The 17,775-nt window shown below is 39.9% G+C and overlaps 1 protein-coding gene and 1 pseudogene across 2 annotated transcripts; both read right to left on the bottom strand.

Moving 5' to 3' along the window:
- Nucleotides 1–4,430: 4,430 nt before the first annotated feature.
- On the bottom strand, nucleotides 4,431–4,796 carry LOC102861551 (60S ribosomal protein L4-like). Its single transcript, XM_006898249.1, has one exon. It carries the CDS (start codon nucleotides 4,794–4,796, stop codon nucleotides 4,431–4,433), a length of 366 nt encoding a protein of 121 aa, XP_006898311.1.
- Nucleotides 4,797–16,613: 11,817 nt separating this feature from the next.
- LOC102852576 lies at nucleotides 16,614–17,424 on the bottom strand (annotated as a pseudogene). Its single transcript, XR_438984.1, has one exon. The product of XR_438984.1 is annotated as a ribosomal protein S6 pseudogene (transcript).
- Nucleotides 17,425–17,775: the final 351 nt, after the last annotated feature.

Here is a 17,775-nt window from a genome sequence, read left to right on the forward strand (position 1 = left end):
GTCAGAACTAACTTGGTGGCAATTAACAAACAAAAACACACAGTTTAAATTTTCATAATAAATGGGGAAATTAAAGTTTTAGTAAGTTGTTCAAGTTATCATCTCAGAGTAGACAGTCCAATCATGTCATTAAAGCACAAAGACTTTTTTCTTTTTTTCTCCAGCACCTGAGTTTATTGGTTCTCAATCCTCAGACTACTGCCTCATGATTGCAGCAACACTGCTGCCGCAACTCCACACATCACAATCTACATGTAAGGATGGAAGAAGGAAGAACAGGGTAAGCATCCAAGTTGTTTTCTTGCTTCTGTTCTTTTTATCTGAGAACTCAAATTGTTTTCCCCTCAGCAGAGAGCCTCCAGAAGATCTCCTGTTATATTACATTAGTTAGAAATGAGTCATATAGGTAGCCCAGGCTGCATGGTAAATTAGAAAATGGAATATTTGGTTTTTGAGCCTCTACACTGGCAAGGGAAAGGGATTGGGATTGGCATTTGGAATCCAACCAACAGTTTCTGACTCACATCTACATTATGCTTAAAATGCTAGCTAATTATAACTAGGTGCAGAACTTTTAAGAACCCCAGTTTAGAATACAGCTTCCTTTTTACCAGGAAAAAGGCTGAGTGAAAATGCTGATGATGGAGAGAGATTAAAGAGACTGGTACGAAAGCTACAGCCGTGTCAGTAGAAACAATGCTGAGCTCCAGGCAGATTCTAACTGAGGGAGCAGTAACTCAATGATTCTACCTAGAAGGTAGGGGAAATTGTGATAGTGTGAGTAACGCATGTCTTGGAACCTGTCAGGGCACTAAGTGTATAATAAGGGCAATCCATGATTTTTCAAGAAATGAGTCTTTATGAATCATTTAAAATTGGCAAGCTAATAGTTCACATAGGTAACACTAATGGAGTTCCCTTTAACAAACCAAGAATTGTGTTTATAAATGTATATGCATAGACACACTCACAAATCCACACAGATATAAGATCTCTATGGTGCCCGATAAGGGTAAGCATAGCCACTAATTTGCCAGTGGTTACAAGGCAAGTTCCACCTCATTCTGGAGATCATGTTCTTAAACACAACACATTACCATTTTGTTGATTTTGGGGGGGTTTTATAATTATTATTGGGATTCTGAGTTTTAAATTATAGTATTAAGAGTCAGATAATTCATACCCACATAGGTCCATCACTGATACGAAATGAGAGTGAAGACCCACAATCTTTGTTGTAGAGTGTCTCTTCTGTATTGTAGTAAATAAAACACACCACATGGCATCAGTAATTGTGACAATCCCAGGCCATGTCATTTTCTGTTGATGTATATTGTGAACTATACTAACATGACAGTAACAATGCCACAGTTGTAACAGTGGGCTTAGCCACAGCAGGGACAGTGAGGGTGGTACAGAATCAGGCAGGGTTTCATTCTGTCATGCACTGCTATCAGTCGGAGCAGTTCCTTCTCCTTAGAGAACATCAGCCCACAATCTCATCTTACTGGAACCCACAATCAATACGCTTGATACTAACAGTTAGAAGATAAGGAGATACACTGCCCTGGGAAAGTCTCAATCAAGGACCTCTCCAAATTATTGAGGCATAATGATGTAAGTTTGAGGACTAAAGTGTGCCTGATTCAAGCCATGGTTTTTTCCATTACTTGCTATGCATCTGAGAACTAGGCAATGAATAAGGGTAGACAGAAGAATTGATGCCTTTGTGTTGTTGTGCTGGGCAAGAGTACTGAATATCCCACATACTGCCAAAAGAACGAAAAGAAAAGATGCAGTCAGAGTGCTCCTAGGAGGTAAAGATGATGAAGCTTCATCTCATATACTTTGGGCAACTCCTCAACTCTTTGGGAGAGGTGATTCCTTGAAGAGAGACATAATGCTTGGAAAGGTGGAGGGTCGGCAAGAGAAAAGAAGACCCTCAACCTACTGGACTGACACAATGCCAGAGATGGTGAAGACGGCACAGGACAGGACAGAGTGCAGATCTATTGTTCCCAGGGTCACTATGAGTATACTTGACTCAATAGTTGAAGGTCCTGTTTTATGGGACAGGATACGGGGTCAGCCTACGTGAAGATTGGGGCTCAGTTCCCTGGGGGTCTCGCCCCTCAAAAGCAAGAATTCCCTTGCTGCATGTCTTCCTCTCTACACTTACCCTTGGGTGCTGCACAATGTCCACCAAGCTGGACGCCCTGCCCGGGCTCACTGATCAGCGTTCCCATGGGGACAGATGTGTGTCCTGCATGCAAGCAGCTTTCCTCTGCTCTGCCCACCTGCTTACTGAGACCTTTCCATCGAACCTTTGGAAGGTTACTGCTGAGAGGAGGCAGTAACATGACAAAGTCTTGCCCTTTAGCAACTTGGGGTCAGTGGACAGAATATTGCCTGGATGACAGTGGCCTCACCCATGTCCTGACAGCACGAACCCAAGGAGCCCAACCATTATTATTTGTTTGTTCTTCTCTGTATTTCCTATTCACTTTATGAATTTATTATTTAATCATCTAATTTAATAATGTTTGATCATATTCATAAATAATAGTTTTTCTCTATTTTTTCATAATATACAAAGTTCACACAAATCTTACAGTGGCAAAGCTGTTTCAATTAATTACATCTATTCAAAAGCCTTGTATAGGTAATCCAAACATTTTATAGCTAGTGCTAGAGAATTAAAAAATTATAATTGGCAAATAGAGAAAAAAGTTTACAACAGAAAGACAACATACAACAACAAAAGTAGAAACACAATGTACATCAACCAGTATTAGTTTTGTGTGTTCTGATCCCTCCTATGATTCATCTACTCTGCTTGCCACCTCTAAAGCAACTGTCAACAGCCCAGTATTATTTATAGACATGACACCATTTCTAAGTTGTTAGGTTGTATCTTTGTGTCAGCTTTTAACTCTAGTGCCCTACACATAGTTGGTAACTAACATTTAGGTAAATATACCCGATTTCCCAGTCTCAAACTGTCCTTTCTTCAGTTCTATTTTTAGTTTTACATTTTTATGTCTTCTTTCATTTATTACTTTTTTCCTTTTATTATTATGCTTCCAGACATTTAGCTCCTAAATACATTTAAAATCCTAAATATTTTTCTGACAACATAATGAAACCCATTGTCCTTTTATCTGATAAGAATCTGAAAAACATCTATGTTAATTCCTCCTACTCTCTTTTCTGCTATATATAACATTAGTAGCAGGTTGAGGCCTTAGGGAGTTGTGATGCTCACCCAAAGGTCACGTCTCTCTACTAGTGTGACTCTACCAGCAGCTCAGGAAGATTTCCTGTTATATTACAGGGGGGGAAATTAGACAATCTCCTCCCTCCTATATAATTTATAGCCTCAGAAACCCAAAGGAGGATCAACTGTGAGTTTTTTCTAACCTCACAGCATTGAGAAAAAGACGTATGCCCAAAGACAGTATCCTCAAAGGTTAGATCATAAGAAGCTCATACTGATTTCAGACTTGTTGAGATGGAAAACCAAGATAACATATAAGGAAGAATCTTCCTACTTTTTTCTATACTTGTTTTTCTCTGTGGTTCTCTCTGCATACAGCCGTTTAGAATTCCAAACACTTATTTTAAAATTGGACTTTATGACAGCAAGTTCAGCTGACAGAGACTGGACAGTGATGGGGACATTTGTCCACAGCTTTACCTTCCCTCTAAAAACTCAGCAGGTGAAATGACCTAATATTTCCTACCAGAGTACACACAAACACTGGTTCTGGCCAATTTTAAGTTCCGTAGAGCCAGAGTTCATTTACCACCTGGAAACTATGTCAATCAAGGCAAAGAGAAAGCTTCAAGAGCAAATAAAAGAGAATCACAATATGTTCTGAGAGACTCATTTGAAATCAAAACCATCATATTATGATGTTAAAATGGATGAATAGTTTAAAAGGGTCTCAAGTGAACAATCTCTACCATTCTCCTTCTCTAGTCTTGGGGGGAGGGGGAGTGCAGAGAGCAGAAAAAACAAAGCTCTAAGGTCTTTTCATGAGGCTGCTGCTAGTCCATTATTTGAGGGAGTTTTTCTTTCATTGGCATTAATTAACATTACACGTCTGCTTTGAGCTCCAGCTGCATCTGATGTCACTGTGCTATGAGAGTGAAGAATGAAAACCACAGGACTACTTAAGGAATCAAGCTGAATGGAGCAAACAGCATTCAAAGAAGGCCTAGTAATGCTCAAACTAAGACTCTATTCAATTACCTACAAACAATATTCCAAATGAACGCAAACTAAGCAAGTTCAAATTAAGCCATTTTGTAGCTGGAATCAGTTTTTCCACTCATGCTTTTTTTTCTTCTTTTTTTTTTTTACTTGTTACTGCCTTTTGGTTAGGTATTTAGTCAAAATAAGCTGTCCCAATGGAGGTTTTGAGAATTTATGCTGCAGACTTCTCCTCTAGGGCAGGTTTCTTTTCTACTGGCTGTTGCTTCTCCCCTGCTGGTTTCTTGGTGGCTGCAGCCTTCTTTCCCACTACAGGCTTCTTGGGCTTCTTCTTCACATCAACAGCAGCTTTCTTCCCTCCTTTCTTCCCTACCACAGGCTTCTTGCTTGGAGGAAGCCCCTTCTTAAGTGATTTGGCCTCCTGTGCTACAGTCGCCTTAGCCTTCTGGAGTTTGTGATTCCTAGACTGGCAGAGAATGGTATTTTGGTGCATGGTCTTTGCATATGGGTTTAGCTTCAACGTGATTCTGAGGTTTTCAGTGGGCTCTTCTTCAGGACTCTGTGATGAATCATCTTGCATGGTGCTCGGAGGGCCCTCTGGATCTCTGGGCTTTTCAAAGTGCTGTTGAGACCTGTAGCCATCATCTTTTACAAGGGAAGGTTATAGTTGCTTTTGAAGGAGGCAGTTTTCTGCCAAGTTGTGTACAGCTCATCTAACTTTCAAAGAGCACTTTCAGTCCAAATGCAGAATCGGTCCACATGCTCACCATAAGCAAGTTTCAAAATGTTCAATTTGCTTACATTAAGCTGAGTCTTAAGTCTCAGAAATTATTTCCCACATAACTACTCTTTTTTCAGTAAGTGTCTACTATATTTCTTCTCCCTTTAGCTTAAGTCAACTTTCTCATTTCTAAAACCAACAACTTCTGAACCATCAGCTAGACCTTGGGGCTACCCTGTAATTAAATATGAATGCAAGGGCTTAGCAAATCCTAAGTGGCTTTCATTAACTGGTAATAGTCTACTTGGCTAACAAGAGGAGACAGGTGTATTAGTGGATAGATTATAATACAATTCATTCTACCCTAAAGCTTCCAAAATACTGGTGAGAGGGATCCTTTTCCTCAAACTAGAACTAATATACAATTTGATTATTCCTAGTCTACAAATTAATAATCTTGATCTGTCTACCTCTGTATTTTGGAGAATTTCTTTCTAGAAAGATGTTGGGACTAGCACACTGAAACTCCAAACATGGAATTATAGTTAAGGATTTAAAAATTTATTTCTGAATGCTTTGATATTCCTGCATTTTTTTTAGTCCTTCCAACCTCTAAACTAGATTAATCTTCTTAACATTAGCACCATAATCACCAAGTTTTTACAGAAATAGTGTCATTGTAGAAAAAAAATTAGTGCTTTGTAATTACAGTCAAATTCATTAACACCTACAATTGATGTCTTCTTACCGTGGCACATAAAGTCTTTTAAATCACCTCGGTTTACATGTATACTGTCAAAAAGTTAGAAGTCCCTATCAGAAGAACTGACTGAGTAAAGAATGACTGATATATGCAATAAACCATTGAAAATTATACTGCAGAAGAATATTTCTTGACATGGGCAAATATTCACAATATAGTACTTAGGGGGAAATCTGGCTATGAAATAATATGTACAAAATAAATCACTCTGCTAACAAAACTATTCATAGAGATTTTAAAAAAACAAAAACCTCAAAACACCAGAAGAACAGAGTCATCAGAGTATTTGAGGATACATGCATTTTTTTCCTTTGGCATTTCTAAATTTCCCAAGTTTTTGCACCGAACTTTTATTAATTACCTTTTAGAGTTTTTCATTTAAAAAAATCTTTTTCATGAGAAAAAAAGCTGTCAAAAAATTTTGCAAGTCATTTCCTATATTATTTCATGGTTATTATTAGTCAAGGTAATGAAGTGCCTTTCACCATAGGAGACTGCCAGTAATGTTTTAATATAAAGAAGGCAGTTTTCCCAATTGCTTTTAAAAATAGCAAAAACCTTTACTGGGTCATTACCATGTACCAAGTCTTCTCACACATCCTACTAAAAGTGAAACATTCAAGTCAGGGAATAGAAAAAGAAATAAAACAGGGCTGACAAATGTATCTACAGTAATCTTACCACTTAAAATAGCTATTACCAATTCAACTATTACTGAGTAGTTATTAAGCAGGAGATCCTGGCAACAGAGAAACCTGTGGGGAACAGAATCAAGCAAGGCTCAAAATAGTCAAGAGGGCAAGGTCAATTCCGTATATCTCAGAATGAGGTTCAGAACACAACTTTTATTAAAATCTCTAAAAATAAACTTACTGACTCAATCTCTAAAAGCAAGGTTCAGAAATTCACTCTTTAAAGGCATTCCAGATTATTTTTTTTAACATACAGAAAAGTCTGAGAAATTCCTGTGTTGTGACATATCAAGCCAAGAAGAGAGCAGGGTTGGGAAAAGATCATCAGTCTTTAACAGCGTGACTAAGGAATGAGTTTACTGTCTATTAGTTAACAGGGGTGGGGAAGAAGGGCTGGGTAGCAGTCATAGGTTTGAGCTAGAGAACAGCATGTTAAGATACATCCTCGGGTCAGTGCTGCTCATTGCAACACAAGCTGGAAAGGAGAACTGAAAGCACTGAAGAACTGGAGAAAGAAATCTATGAGGATGAAACTGACCAGGAAAATCAAGCTCTTCTGCTGGTGCCAAAAGTGAAGGTGGGTAGGAAGAAAGTTAATGAAGAGTTATCAATAGATAAGATTATATGAGCTCTGAGCTATTTCCCTTATCCTCTAGGGCCTCAGAGGAGCACTGGGAAGAGAGGCTGTCAACTATAATGCAAGGTGATATTACAACAAATGTAAAGTGGGGTGTGCTATATGAAAACACTGGATAAGCCTCAAAATTGGGATCAGGAAGATCTCACTTCTGAAGGAAGAATAGAAAAAGTTAGGAAAGAAGAATACTGGAAAAGCAGGAAGAAGGTAAGTCTAGCAACCCCTTGACTTAAATATGAAGGACAGAATGCCAAGAAAGAAGCAATGAGAGATGAGGCTGGCCCACAGTGGGAAAAGGGCATGAAGAGACTATATGTCCTTATGTCAAAGGGGCTCTTTACAGACTTACTACTAAAAAATGTGGTCCTCAAAGCAGCAACGTGAACATTCCAAGAAGCAATGAGAAATAGTGTTGGGCCCTAGCCCAGCCCTACTGCGCCAAAATTTTCATTTTAACAAGATTCCTAGATAATATGCTGCACACCAAAGTTTGTGAAGCACACAAATTTACTATTAGGACAAAATCCTACAGTTAATCACAGAAGAATTTAAGCCAGAAAATGGCATGATCTGACAAATGCATTACAAACAGAACTCTGGTAGCAGAAAGAAAAACAGATCATAAAAATTGTTTGGGAAACTGTTTTAGGACTCACAGGAGAAATAATAAGCTCAATTCAACTCAATGCCATCAAATCAGAAGTGACTCACAGCTGACGCTCCAGGGGGTTTTCAGAGGCTGTAAACTGCATGAAAGGAGACTGTCCATATTTCTCCCAAGAAGTAGCTGGTAGATCTGAACCATCTGCTTTTGGGTTGGCAAGAAATTCTTTACCTTTTGGCCACCAGAACTCCTTAGGAACAGTACTAGGAAATGATACAGTTAGGGTAAAAAGGTAAGAGGCAGACAAATCAACCTCATTCCCAACTTTGTTGTTTAGATTAACAGAGAAATGTTGTCACTGACCAAACAGGAAATACCAAGAATGACAACTATTATATTTTCACGTTGTTATTAGCTGCCTTCGCGTTGAATCTGACTTACAGCGCCCCCACATGTTACAGAGTAGAACTGCTTCTCAGGCACAGGGTTTCCTTGGCTGTAATCCTAACAGAACAGATAGGAAGGCCTTTGTAACTGGCATTCCTGTTGTGCACGAATATGTATAGGCATGAACCACCTAATTTAACCACTATAGCAAATACATGAAGGTATTATCTGACAGATGAGAAAATACAACACGGAAAAGTTAAGTGGAATGGAGTGATGTGAAGAGGGATAGCCAAGATGACAAACTCAGTTTTTCAATATACTAGAGAGCCTATGAACCTGGAGAAATGATGAAATTTATACAAATGTCCAGGTCTTTCATTCATAGTGTTGCTATGAGTTGCCTACGACTCGATGGCACTTACCAACAACAAGAGAGAGAGAGATTAGCTGGCCTAGTAAAAGAAAGTGACGCTACCAAGTCAAAGGTAAGTTGACTTTAACCTGCGGTCCTCAGGCCTGGTTTTAATTGTTTTTGGTCAAACATTCTTCTGGGTCGTATAGCACTGGTCTGTCCATTTGCTGTACAGAGGTAACTCGTGGTTGCTGTGATGCTAAGCACTGTGACACTGATGTGTCAAATGTGATAATGGTTACCCATGGTGGACAGTGTTTGGTGGAACTCCCCAATTAAAACAAGCTTGGAAGCAGGAGTGGCATCCACTTTAAAATAGATTGCCTCCGGAAACTCTATGAACCTGGAGAAACAATGAAAGTTATATAAGTGTTCAGGTCTTCTGTTCACAGGGTCTCCTCCATGAGTCGTCTACAACTCAATAGCACTTAACAACAATAGGCTTGAGGTACTTTAAAAGGTGTCCACAAGGTTTACAGGGACCTAGCTCCAGAAGATGAACCCTGGAGACAGAATTATTAAGCATGTTTACTGAAGGTCAACAGTTCAAACCCATCAGCAGCGACTAGTAAAAAAAAAAGATCTGGTGATATGCTCCCATAATGATTTACAGCCAAGGAAGCACTGTTAAACAGTGCTCTTCTGTCATATGGGGTTGCTTTCAGCTGAATTTAACTCCAGTGCATACAACAGGAAGAGGTCAGGGAGAGTGAGTGGGCTGTAAACAGATCTGGAGTTATCAGCACAGGAACCCAACTCTTCAGGAATGAAACACCATCAGTGCAAGGGAGCCTGACAGGGCTAGACTCTAAGCGCCACCAGAGGAGTAGGGAAATGTGAAAGAAACACACTAGCCAGAGAGGGAGAAGCATGAGCTAGCTCTAAAACAGCAACAACAAGGTGCAGTGCAATCCCCAAGGCACCAGCTGTGACCTGGGCAAAAGATGTACTATCTCCTCCTGTGAGATGAACTGCCTCTAAAACCCACCAGAGGGTCAGCTATGGGTTGATATTCAACAAAAACAACACATTAAAAAGCTCACTACCATTATCAGTCACTATTCTGAGCATTTTTTATCAAACCCTTTTCATCAACATTAAAACCACCTATCAGTATTGTTATCCCTATTGTAGAGATAAGGCAACTGAAGCAGAGACATTGAGTGGATTACTCAAGGCCCCACAGAAAATAACAGAGCCAGGTTCCACACCAGGAGAGCCTACAAGAGTGCCCTGCTCTTGACCTACCTCTTCTGAGGAAACGAGGTGGAGGAGGAGCTCTGGTGTCATGGTAGGTTAAGTGTTGGGCTGATAAATAACCAAAAGTTTGACAGTTTGAACCCACCAGTCACTCCTTGAGAGAAAGATGAGATCGTCTGTTCCTGTTAAGATTTACAGCTTTGGAAACCGGACGAAGGATCACCATGAGTTAGAATTAACTCCACAAGCAAGGAGAATAGAAATCAATCAGAGAGTTTCAACAAAGCCCTCAGAAGGATATCTGGTACACAGCTATGTCTCAAAAAATATTAATCATAGTTATTTGATAATTATACTGAAGAAAACCAGAAAAGAAAAAAAATTCAAACTTTTTTGATGAAAACTCAAAAAAAAGTTTTTGAGTTTTTTAAGCAATCATATATTTTCGCAAGTCACAGTCGTAGAAGAAAACATGACTAAATAAGGTGAAAAAGGTTTTGTGGGGAAGAAAGGAAATGAAACATTTTAATATGCTAAAAAGACTTCAATAGCTTGCTAGGCCTTCTATATTTAAAGTTCCACAAAAACAGCCCTCAGCCACATTTGTGTCTATCACAGTGATACAAGTCCTCCATGACGGTGACCGCTTAGTGCTGACCTGCAGCCTCACAAACCCTGAAGTACCTTCTGAGCACTAGAAAGACTCCATTTTAGAGTATTACCTTTTGGCCTAAGCAGCCAGGGTGGCACAAGTGGTTTGCAGTCAGCTGTTAACCTAAAGGTGGACAGTTCAGGCATGCCCGGTGGCTCTGTGAAAGAAAGGTCCTGGTGATGTAGGAAAACAATACCGAATAGTTCTACTCTGCAGCACATGGGGTTGACATCAATCAGGGTCCGACTCTATGGCACTATCAACAACTTTTACTTTTGGGTGTACTTTACGCCAGCCTACTTGTAAGTGACTGGCATAATGAGGGTAGGTGTGTCAGAGACAATGAACTTGGCTGAACAGAGCAGGGTTCAGACCTATTGTACATAGGGTCACTATGAGTCGGAAGCAGTTAGGACGTAATAACAACTTTTAAAGCAAATAGCTGATACTGAAAGACTGTGAGGTTCTTAACTTCCCATTGAAAGCAAGGGTTCATCCGCTGACCACTCTGAGATAAACGGCAGATTGTTATAATTAGAAGGGTATGTTGTCAACTATGAAAAGATATCTTTTATTGCCAAATGTTTTTACTCAGTCAGCAGGTTTTCTTTTCACCCTCTTAGAAAAAGTTTGGGGTTTGTTTTTTTCTTTTTCCTTTCTTTTGTTTTAGTTCGTTTGCTTACAAAGTTCATATACACTGTGTTTCACACTATTTTTCATTCACATTATGTTTCATACAATCATTCTCATGTATTATGTTTTATAAGATTAATCACCACTGGACCTTGCCCATCATTACTCTGTCTTTTCACCTGGATCCTTCCCATTTCATTCACCCACTCCCTCCGCCCACCAAACTGTGCAACCTGTGGTTTTGCCCCTACCCATCCTCACTCCTCCATTCTCACCCCTTCCCCTTTTGAACTAGCTATCCTTCTCTTTTTATAATAATGGTTTTATGAAATATTTGCCATATGAGACTGAGTTAGTTCACTCAGCAATCTCTCCCAAGTTACACAGTGTTTTTCAAAATCATTGATTTTGAGTGCTGTGTAATCTTTCATTGTGTGAATGAACCACAATTTCTCAATCCATTCACTTGTGATTTGGGCTGTTTCTATGTTCTTGTGATGGTGAATAACACTGCTATGAACACTGGTGTACAAATCTCTGTTTGTACCTCAGTTCTGATTTCCTTGGGGTATATTCCTAGTAGTAGAACAGCTGGGTCATGTGGAGTTTTTTTTTATCTTTTTGAGGAAATGTCAAACTGCCTTCCAGAGTGGTTGAACCATATTACAATCCTACCAACAATGTCTGAGAGTTCTCACCTTTCCATATCCTCCCCAACATTTATTGCTTGCTGCCCTACTAAACTGTGCCACTACTACTGGGGTGAGGTAGTATCTCATTGTGGTAATTTATTATATATTTTTGAAATTAAGGTTATAATTGGAAGCAGAAGTGGCATTCACTTCCTTAACAGCATGCCTCTGGAACTCTGTGAACTTTGATAAATGGTGATCATTGAGGAAGGGCTTCAGGCCTTTTGTTCATAGGGTCACTATGAGTCATGCTCAACTTGACAGCAATCAAGAACAACAGTTATATTTATACTCGAGATAGAAGCTTTATGAGTTGGGTTTTAAATCCTCTTTCATATTTTTTTCTTATTCATCTTGTCTGACCCTGATTTTACAAGATCAAGGGGTGAAAGAGTGAATAACAGAAATAATGATGTAAACTGTAACAAGGAAATAGCTTTGTTTTTCAAAAGGTTAATATTTTTGATACATCTGTATGTTTCTACTCTAAGAAGTCTTCTCAAAATAGAACAAGGGTACTAAGTGGCAGAAAGCAGCTCCCATAAGTGGGGCATCTGGTCGCTCTTATCCTGAGGCAATACACGCTTTTTAAAAAATGGAATAAATATGAATACCTTCCCTGCAACAATGGGCTCAAACTGAACAACAATTCTGAGTACAGCCATGCTTCATTCTGTTGTATTTAGGATGGGCATTGAAATTGGTATTACAGATCGCTGGGTTGGAACTGGCAAGACAGCATCAAATAACAACCCTGCGGAGGTATTAATAATACCAAGCTTGCCAGTCAGCTCTAAAATTTACAAAACCTAATTCAAGAAAAGATTTCTATACAAAATGCTCATCACACATAGTAATTGAGATTGTGAAAAATGCCAAAAAAACTATGGTACATCTATATAACTCAGTCATTAAGATTATTCTTTGTGAATATTTAAATATGCAAAAAATTCCCACAATACAGGTAGTTGTAGTAGTTAGGTGCCATCAACTACAATTCAATACAAGTTAAATAAAATAACACAATAAGTACAATACATGTTGTTGTTGTTGTTATGTGCCGTTGAGTCGTTTCCAACTCATAGAGACCCTATGCACAACAGCCCTAAACCCTGCTCTATCCTGCGCCAACCGCACCGCCTCTGACACACCCATCCCGATTACCCCAGTCACCGAATCAATCCATCTCATAGAGGGTCTTCCCCTCCTGCGTTGTCCCTCAACCCTCCCAAGCATGATGTCCCTCTCCAAGGACCCGTCCCTCCTGGCAACATGTCCAAAGTATGTCAGACGAAGCCCCAGAATCCTTGCCTCCAAGGAGTAGCTTGGTTTAATCCTCTCCAAGATGAATCTGTTTGTTTTCCTGGCAGTCCAGGGTACATTCAGTACCCTTCTCCAGCACCACAGCTCAAAAGCATCCACTCTCCTTCTGTCCTCCCTAGTCATTGTCCAACTCTCTGATGCATAACAAGCGATTGCAAATACCATGGCCTGTATCAGGCGCACCTTAGTCTCCAGAGAGACACTGTTGCTCCTGAGTACCTTAGAGAGGTCCCTAACAGCAGACTTTCCACAATACATAGTAAATAAAATATAGTATGAACACAGACAAAAGACTTAAATCAACAACAGTAAGTAACTATCATTCCAGTAATACACCTTTTTTCCTTCTTTTCTGTTCCCAAACTATCTACAATGTATCCTTTCTGTGTGTGTGTATGTGTGTGTATTTTATTTGTGCATCTAGTTTTTGACATGTTACATTTATCCTACTTTTTCCATCACTTTGCACAGCTTTTCTAAAGTTTCTGATAAGTTTTTAAAGTTTGCTAGTTCATTTCTATATGACTTAGATATTTTGTATATATCCTTTTCCCCCCAGTACCCAATCTACCTGTTCATTAATTTTTGACCCTCACTCCCTCCTCATCCCCGCTAACCTTCCAAGACTGATTCTATATTTAAACTTTAGCTTTTTATATTAGTAGCCTTATACAATTCCTTTTGTCACTGATTTATGTCTTATGTCACTCAGCAAAATTTATTCTAGATTCATCTATATTATATAGTATTTCACAAACTCTTAATTGTTCCTTAATAATATTCCATTGTGTTAATGTGCCATAGTTTCTTTAGTCATTCATCTATGGATGGGCACTTGAGTATCATTTCTATTAAAAACTCAACACATTGTTTCTGAGCCAGGACTGACTCATAGCTGACTCTCCAGCAGGTTTCCGTGGCTGTAAATCACATAGGGCACAAGTATTCATCTATCTCTTGAGGAGCAATCAGATCCAAACAACTCTCCACAAACTATACCATCAGAGCTGGGGGTGGGGGCGATATCACATAAAAGTCAACTAATTTTTTTTTTTTTACATATTTCCAATTCTGTTTCGGGGTTTGTTGTTTTGGGTTTTGTGTTGGTTTTTTTGGTGTTTTTTTTTTTTTCTTACCTACTTTAAATCTTAAAGCAAGCCAGTGGTTCTCAAAGTAGGGCTATTTTGTCCCCTTGGTTACATCAGTCTAAAGAAATTTTGGTTGTCACAACTAGAAAGTTGTGGTATTGGGGAAGAGTACCGAATATCCATCCCATGGGATTGCCAAAGGAACAACAGATATTTCTTGGGAAAGTGCAGCCAGAATGCTCCCTGGAGGCGAGGATGGCAAAGATTTGTCTCACATCCTTTGGGCATGTTGTTAGGTGAGGTTATTCCTTGGGAAGGGACATCATGCTTGGAAAGGTGGAGGGTCTGCAAAAAAGTCCCTCAACGAGGTGGACTGACACAGTGACTGCAGCAATGGTTTCAAAATGCATCAGAGATGTTGAGCAGGGTGCAGGATAGGAGAGAGTTCAGCTCTCTTGTTCACTCTATGAGTCACAGTCAACTCCACAGCACAAAACCACAACTGGAAACAGCAGATCGAGACCAGGAATTCTGCTTAATATCCCCTAAGACACAAGACATCTCCCCACAAGGAAAAAAAAAGAAAAAGAACAGAAACTTGATCCCAAAGTGTCAATCATATAAAGGTTGAAGAAAAATAATCAAAGGCATACCTTTCCAACTGTAAAATAAGATAACAAATATATTTTCTGAATTGATGGAAATTTAATCCAGATTTTGACCTACTAGGTCATCAAAGTTCAAAGAAATACTCATTTTATTTTACAAATCCTGGCATGATAAACCGAAAACTAAGTTCTAGCATCTAAATAGCAAGTCTGACTAATGTATAAATTGTCTAACATAGGAGTGTCTTAATTGCTTGAAACAAAACACATAGAAACTGTAGAATTACTTTCTACTGTGCTAAAGCAACGACTCACAGCTGACCCATGAGTGGCTTTTCAAAGGCAAAGGAGGAGATTACTCATTCTTCTCCACTGAAACATCTGATGGATTCAAACCATAAGCCTTTGGGATTGCAGCGCAGCTTCATACCAGTAGCCCATCGGAGCTCCCTAATTAATTAGCACTGAATCCAGTGAGCCAATCTCCCTTCCTCCGAAGTCAATGCAGTGGGCGCTCAACTCCAAGTAAAGGCAAGAATTCCCCTAGCTGGCTATCTTCCTTTGGAACCTAAAACTCTTAAGACTATATGGTCTGCAAGAAGGCAAGTCTTCAAGTGAGCATTCCTGGGATTAAATCAATGTCAGAGAAAATAAGGGTTGCTTCAGAAGCTTGGACATCCAGGTCTTATAAGCAAATAAAGCAAACTTGATTGTGAAGGAGGGACAGCGCAGGAAAGGAAGATCCCACGAGGTCAGCTAGCTTGAACTTCTTCCTTTCTTACCACTGGCTCTTCCTGAAATATTTCAGGGTTGGCCAACACTTTTTGGTACAGTGACTCTGTGTATTCCCTCCATCTTCTTTTGATGTTTCCTCGGTCATTCAAGATTTTGCCCATACATCTCTAAGTACTGCAACTCAAAGATTGGACTTGAATTTGTTTTTCACTTCTTTCAGCTTGAAAAAATGCTGAGTTCTTTACTTCTTATATTCCAATTCTAGGTCTTTGCCCACTCCTTTATAGTAGTTCACTTTGTCTTCTTGAGCTGCCCTTGAAATCTTCTGTTCAGCTCTTTTATTTCAGCATCTGTTCCCTTTATTTGGGCTTCTCAATACTCCAGTACAATTTTCAGGGTCTCTTCTGAGATCCATTTTAGTTTATTCTTTTTCCCCTGTCTCTTTAATTGCATCCCACAACTTATCTGGTCTTTGATCATTGGTGTTCAATGCTTCAAACCTAGTCTTAAGATGATTTTTAAATTCTGGTGGAGTAGACTCAAGATTGTATTTTTGTCCTAATGGACTTGTTTTCATTTTATTCAGCTTCAATTTGAGTTTGCACATGAGTAATTGATGGTCTGTTCCAGAGTTAGCACCTGGCCTGGTTTTGACTGCTTGTATATTTTGGGTGAGAAGAGTTGTCAAAGCACAAACTTAATCAAGGAAAATTTTAGTACACTAAAGACTGAAGGAAATAAAGCATAAAAAGAGAGACATCATTACAAAAGTTGAAGTGACAACTGTGTAAAGGAAAGCCTGAAATGTAACTTCTCTTCTCTCCATTCCTACCTCTTACTGAAAAATGAAACCCTAATAGAATGACATTTAGGCCAGGCTGTGCATTAAAGATCACTATTGATTAGTCTAATGTGGACCATAACATTCATTTGGGGGAGCGGGGGAACCCTCTTCCCTCTGCCCTGGTGGGCAAGCATAACTGGTCAACTCTGAAAATCCAGGACGATATGAAATGAAGCACAAGGGAGGTTTCTGGAGAGAGAGAGAAGTGTTCTGTATCTTGTCTGTGTGGTGTTTAAAAGACAGAATACATTTTTCAACACTCATCAAACTGTACACCCCAAATAGTAAGACTTTATAAGGTTGATTAAAAGATGGTAGTTGTGAAAGCCTAGAGTGTACAACTCACTTATGTCCTGATTTCAGTCAAGTCTGGGGCAAATTTTTTTTTTTCAATACATGAGCTTATTTATTTGCCACACATAGAAAATTCTATTTCTGACTGGATTCGGATTTGGAGGTAGAAGCTCTCAGAGAGGACAGCCTCCGTCTCTTGGCGATCTGCTCCTGGCGTTTGTCTTTGGCCTCCTTCATTCTCTTGGCCAAAAGCTTAGCGTACTCTGCAGCCTCCTCCTTATTTTTCTTAGTGCGCTGTTTCTTCAGCGAAATGCGCCGCCGCTTGTGCTGCAGGACGCGTGGAGTAACAAGACGCTGAATCTTGGGCCCTTTGGTCCTGGGTTTCTTGCCTTCTTTGTTTAGTGGCTTTCTCACAACATATTGACGGACATCATCTTCCTTGGAAAGGTTGAAGAGTTTGCGAATTCTGCTGGCTCTCTTGGGCCCCAGGCGACGTGGCACAGTGGTATCAGTCAGTCCTGGGATATCCTTCTCTCCTTTCTTGACAATGACCAAGATGAGAACACTCAGAATGGCATCCACAATGCAACCCCGGACAGATTTGAGCTTCCTCTCTCCGGTTCTCCGTGGTCTGTAACAAGAGTGCCCCTTACTCAGCAGCAAGCGAACTCGGCCATGGGTCAAGACACCCTGCTTCATGGGGAAACCTTGCTTGTCGTTTCCACCGCTGATCCGGACAACATATCCCTTCCACTCGTCACCGAGAGAGTTCGCAGCAACTTCTGTGGCCATTCGCTTCTCATAAAAACGTCCTAAGTTTGCGTTCATCGTCCACCTCAATGAGTTTCTGGCAGCCAGTGGCTGGGAAAGAGATGTTCAGCTTCATGGTGAAGCAGCCGACAGCCGAGCAGCGCCACGAAAAAGAGACTCCACTTCCGCTCCGTGTCTGGGGCAAATATTTTAAAGTCAAAACATAACTACATCGTTCCTGTTAGTTGTGGTTATGTACCAACTCATGGCAGATCCTCCAGTGGCTTTTCAGAGGCTATAAATCACACAGGAGGAAACTGCCTGTGTTTCTCCTGCAGAACAGTTGGTGGATTCCAGTCATGTGCCTCTGGCATGGCAGTGGTCTCCTTACCACTAGGCCACCAGAGCTCCCCCACATCATTTCTAAACTCTATAACTGAGAGGGGGAAACCTCTGATTAAGAATAGACTAGATAAAAAGATACCTAATGTCAAAGGCTATTGGTTAAGGAGAATTCTAAG

Source organism: Elephantulus edwardii, unplaced genomic scaffold, assembly GCF_000299155.1.
Source record: "Elephantulus edwardii isolate Elephantulus edwardi_28Jun2011 unplaced genomic scaffold, EleEdw1.0 scaffold00225, whole genome shotgun sequence".
Lineage (NCBI taxonomy): Eukaryota > Metazoa > Chordata > Mammalia > Macroscelidea > Macroscelididae > Elephantulus > Elephantulus edwardii.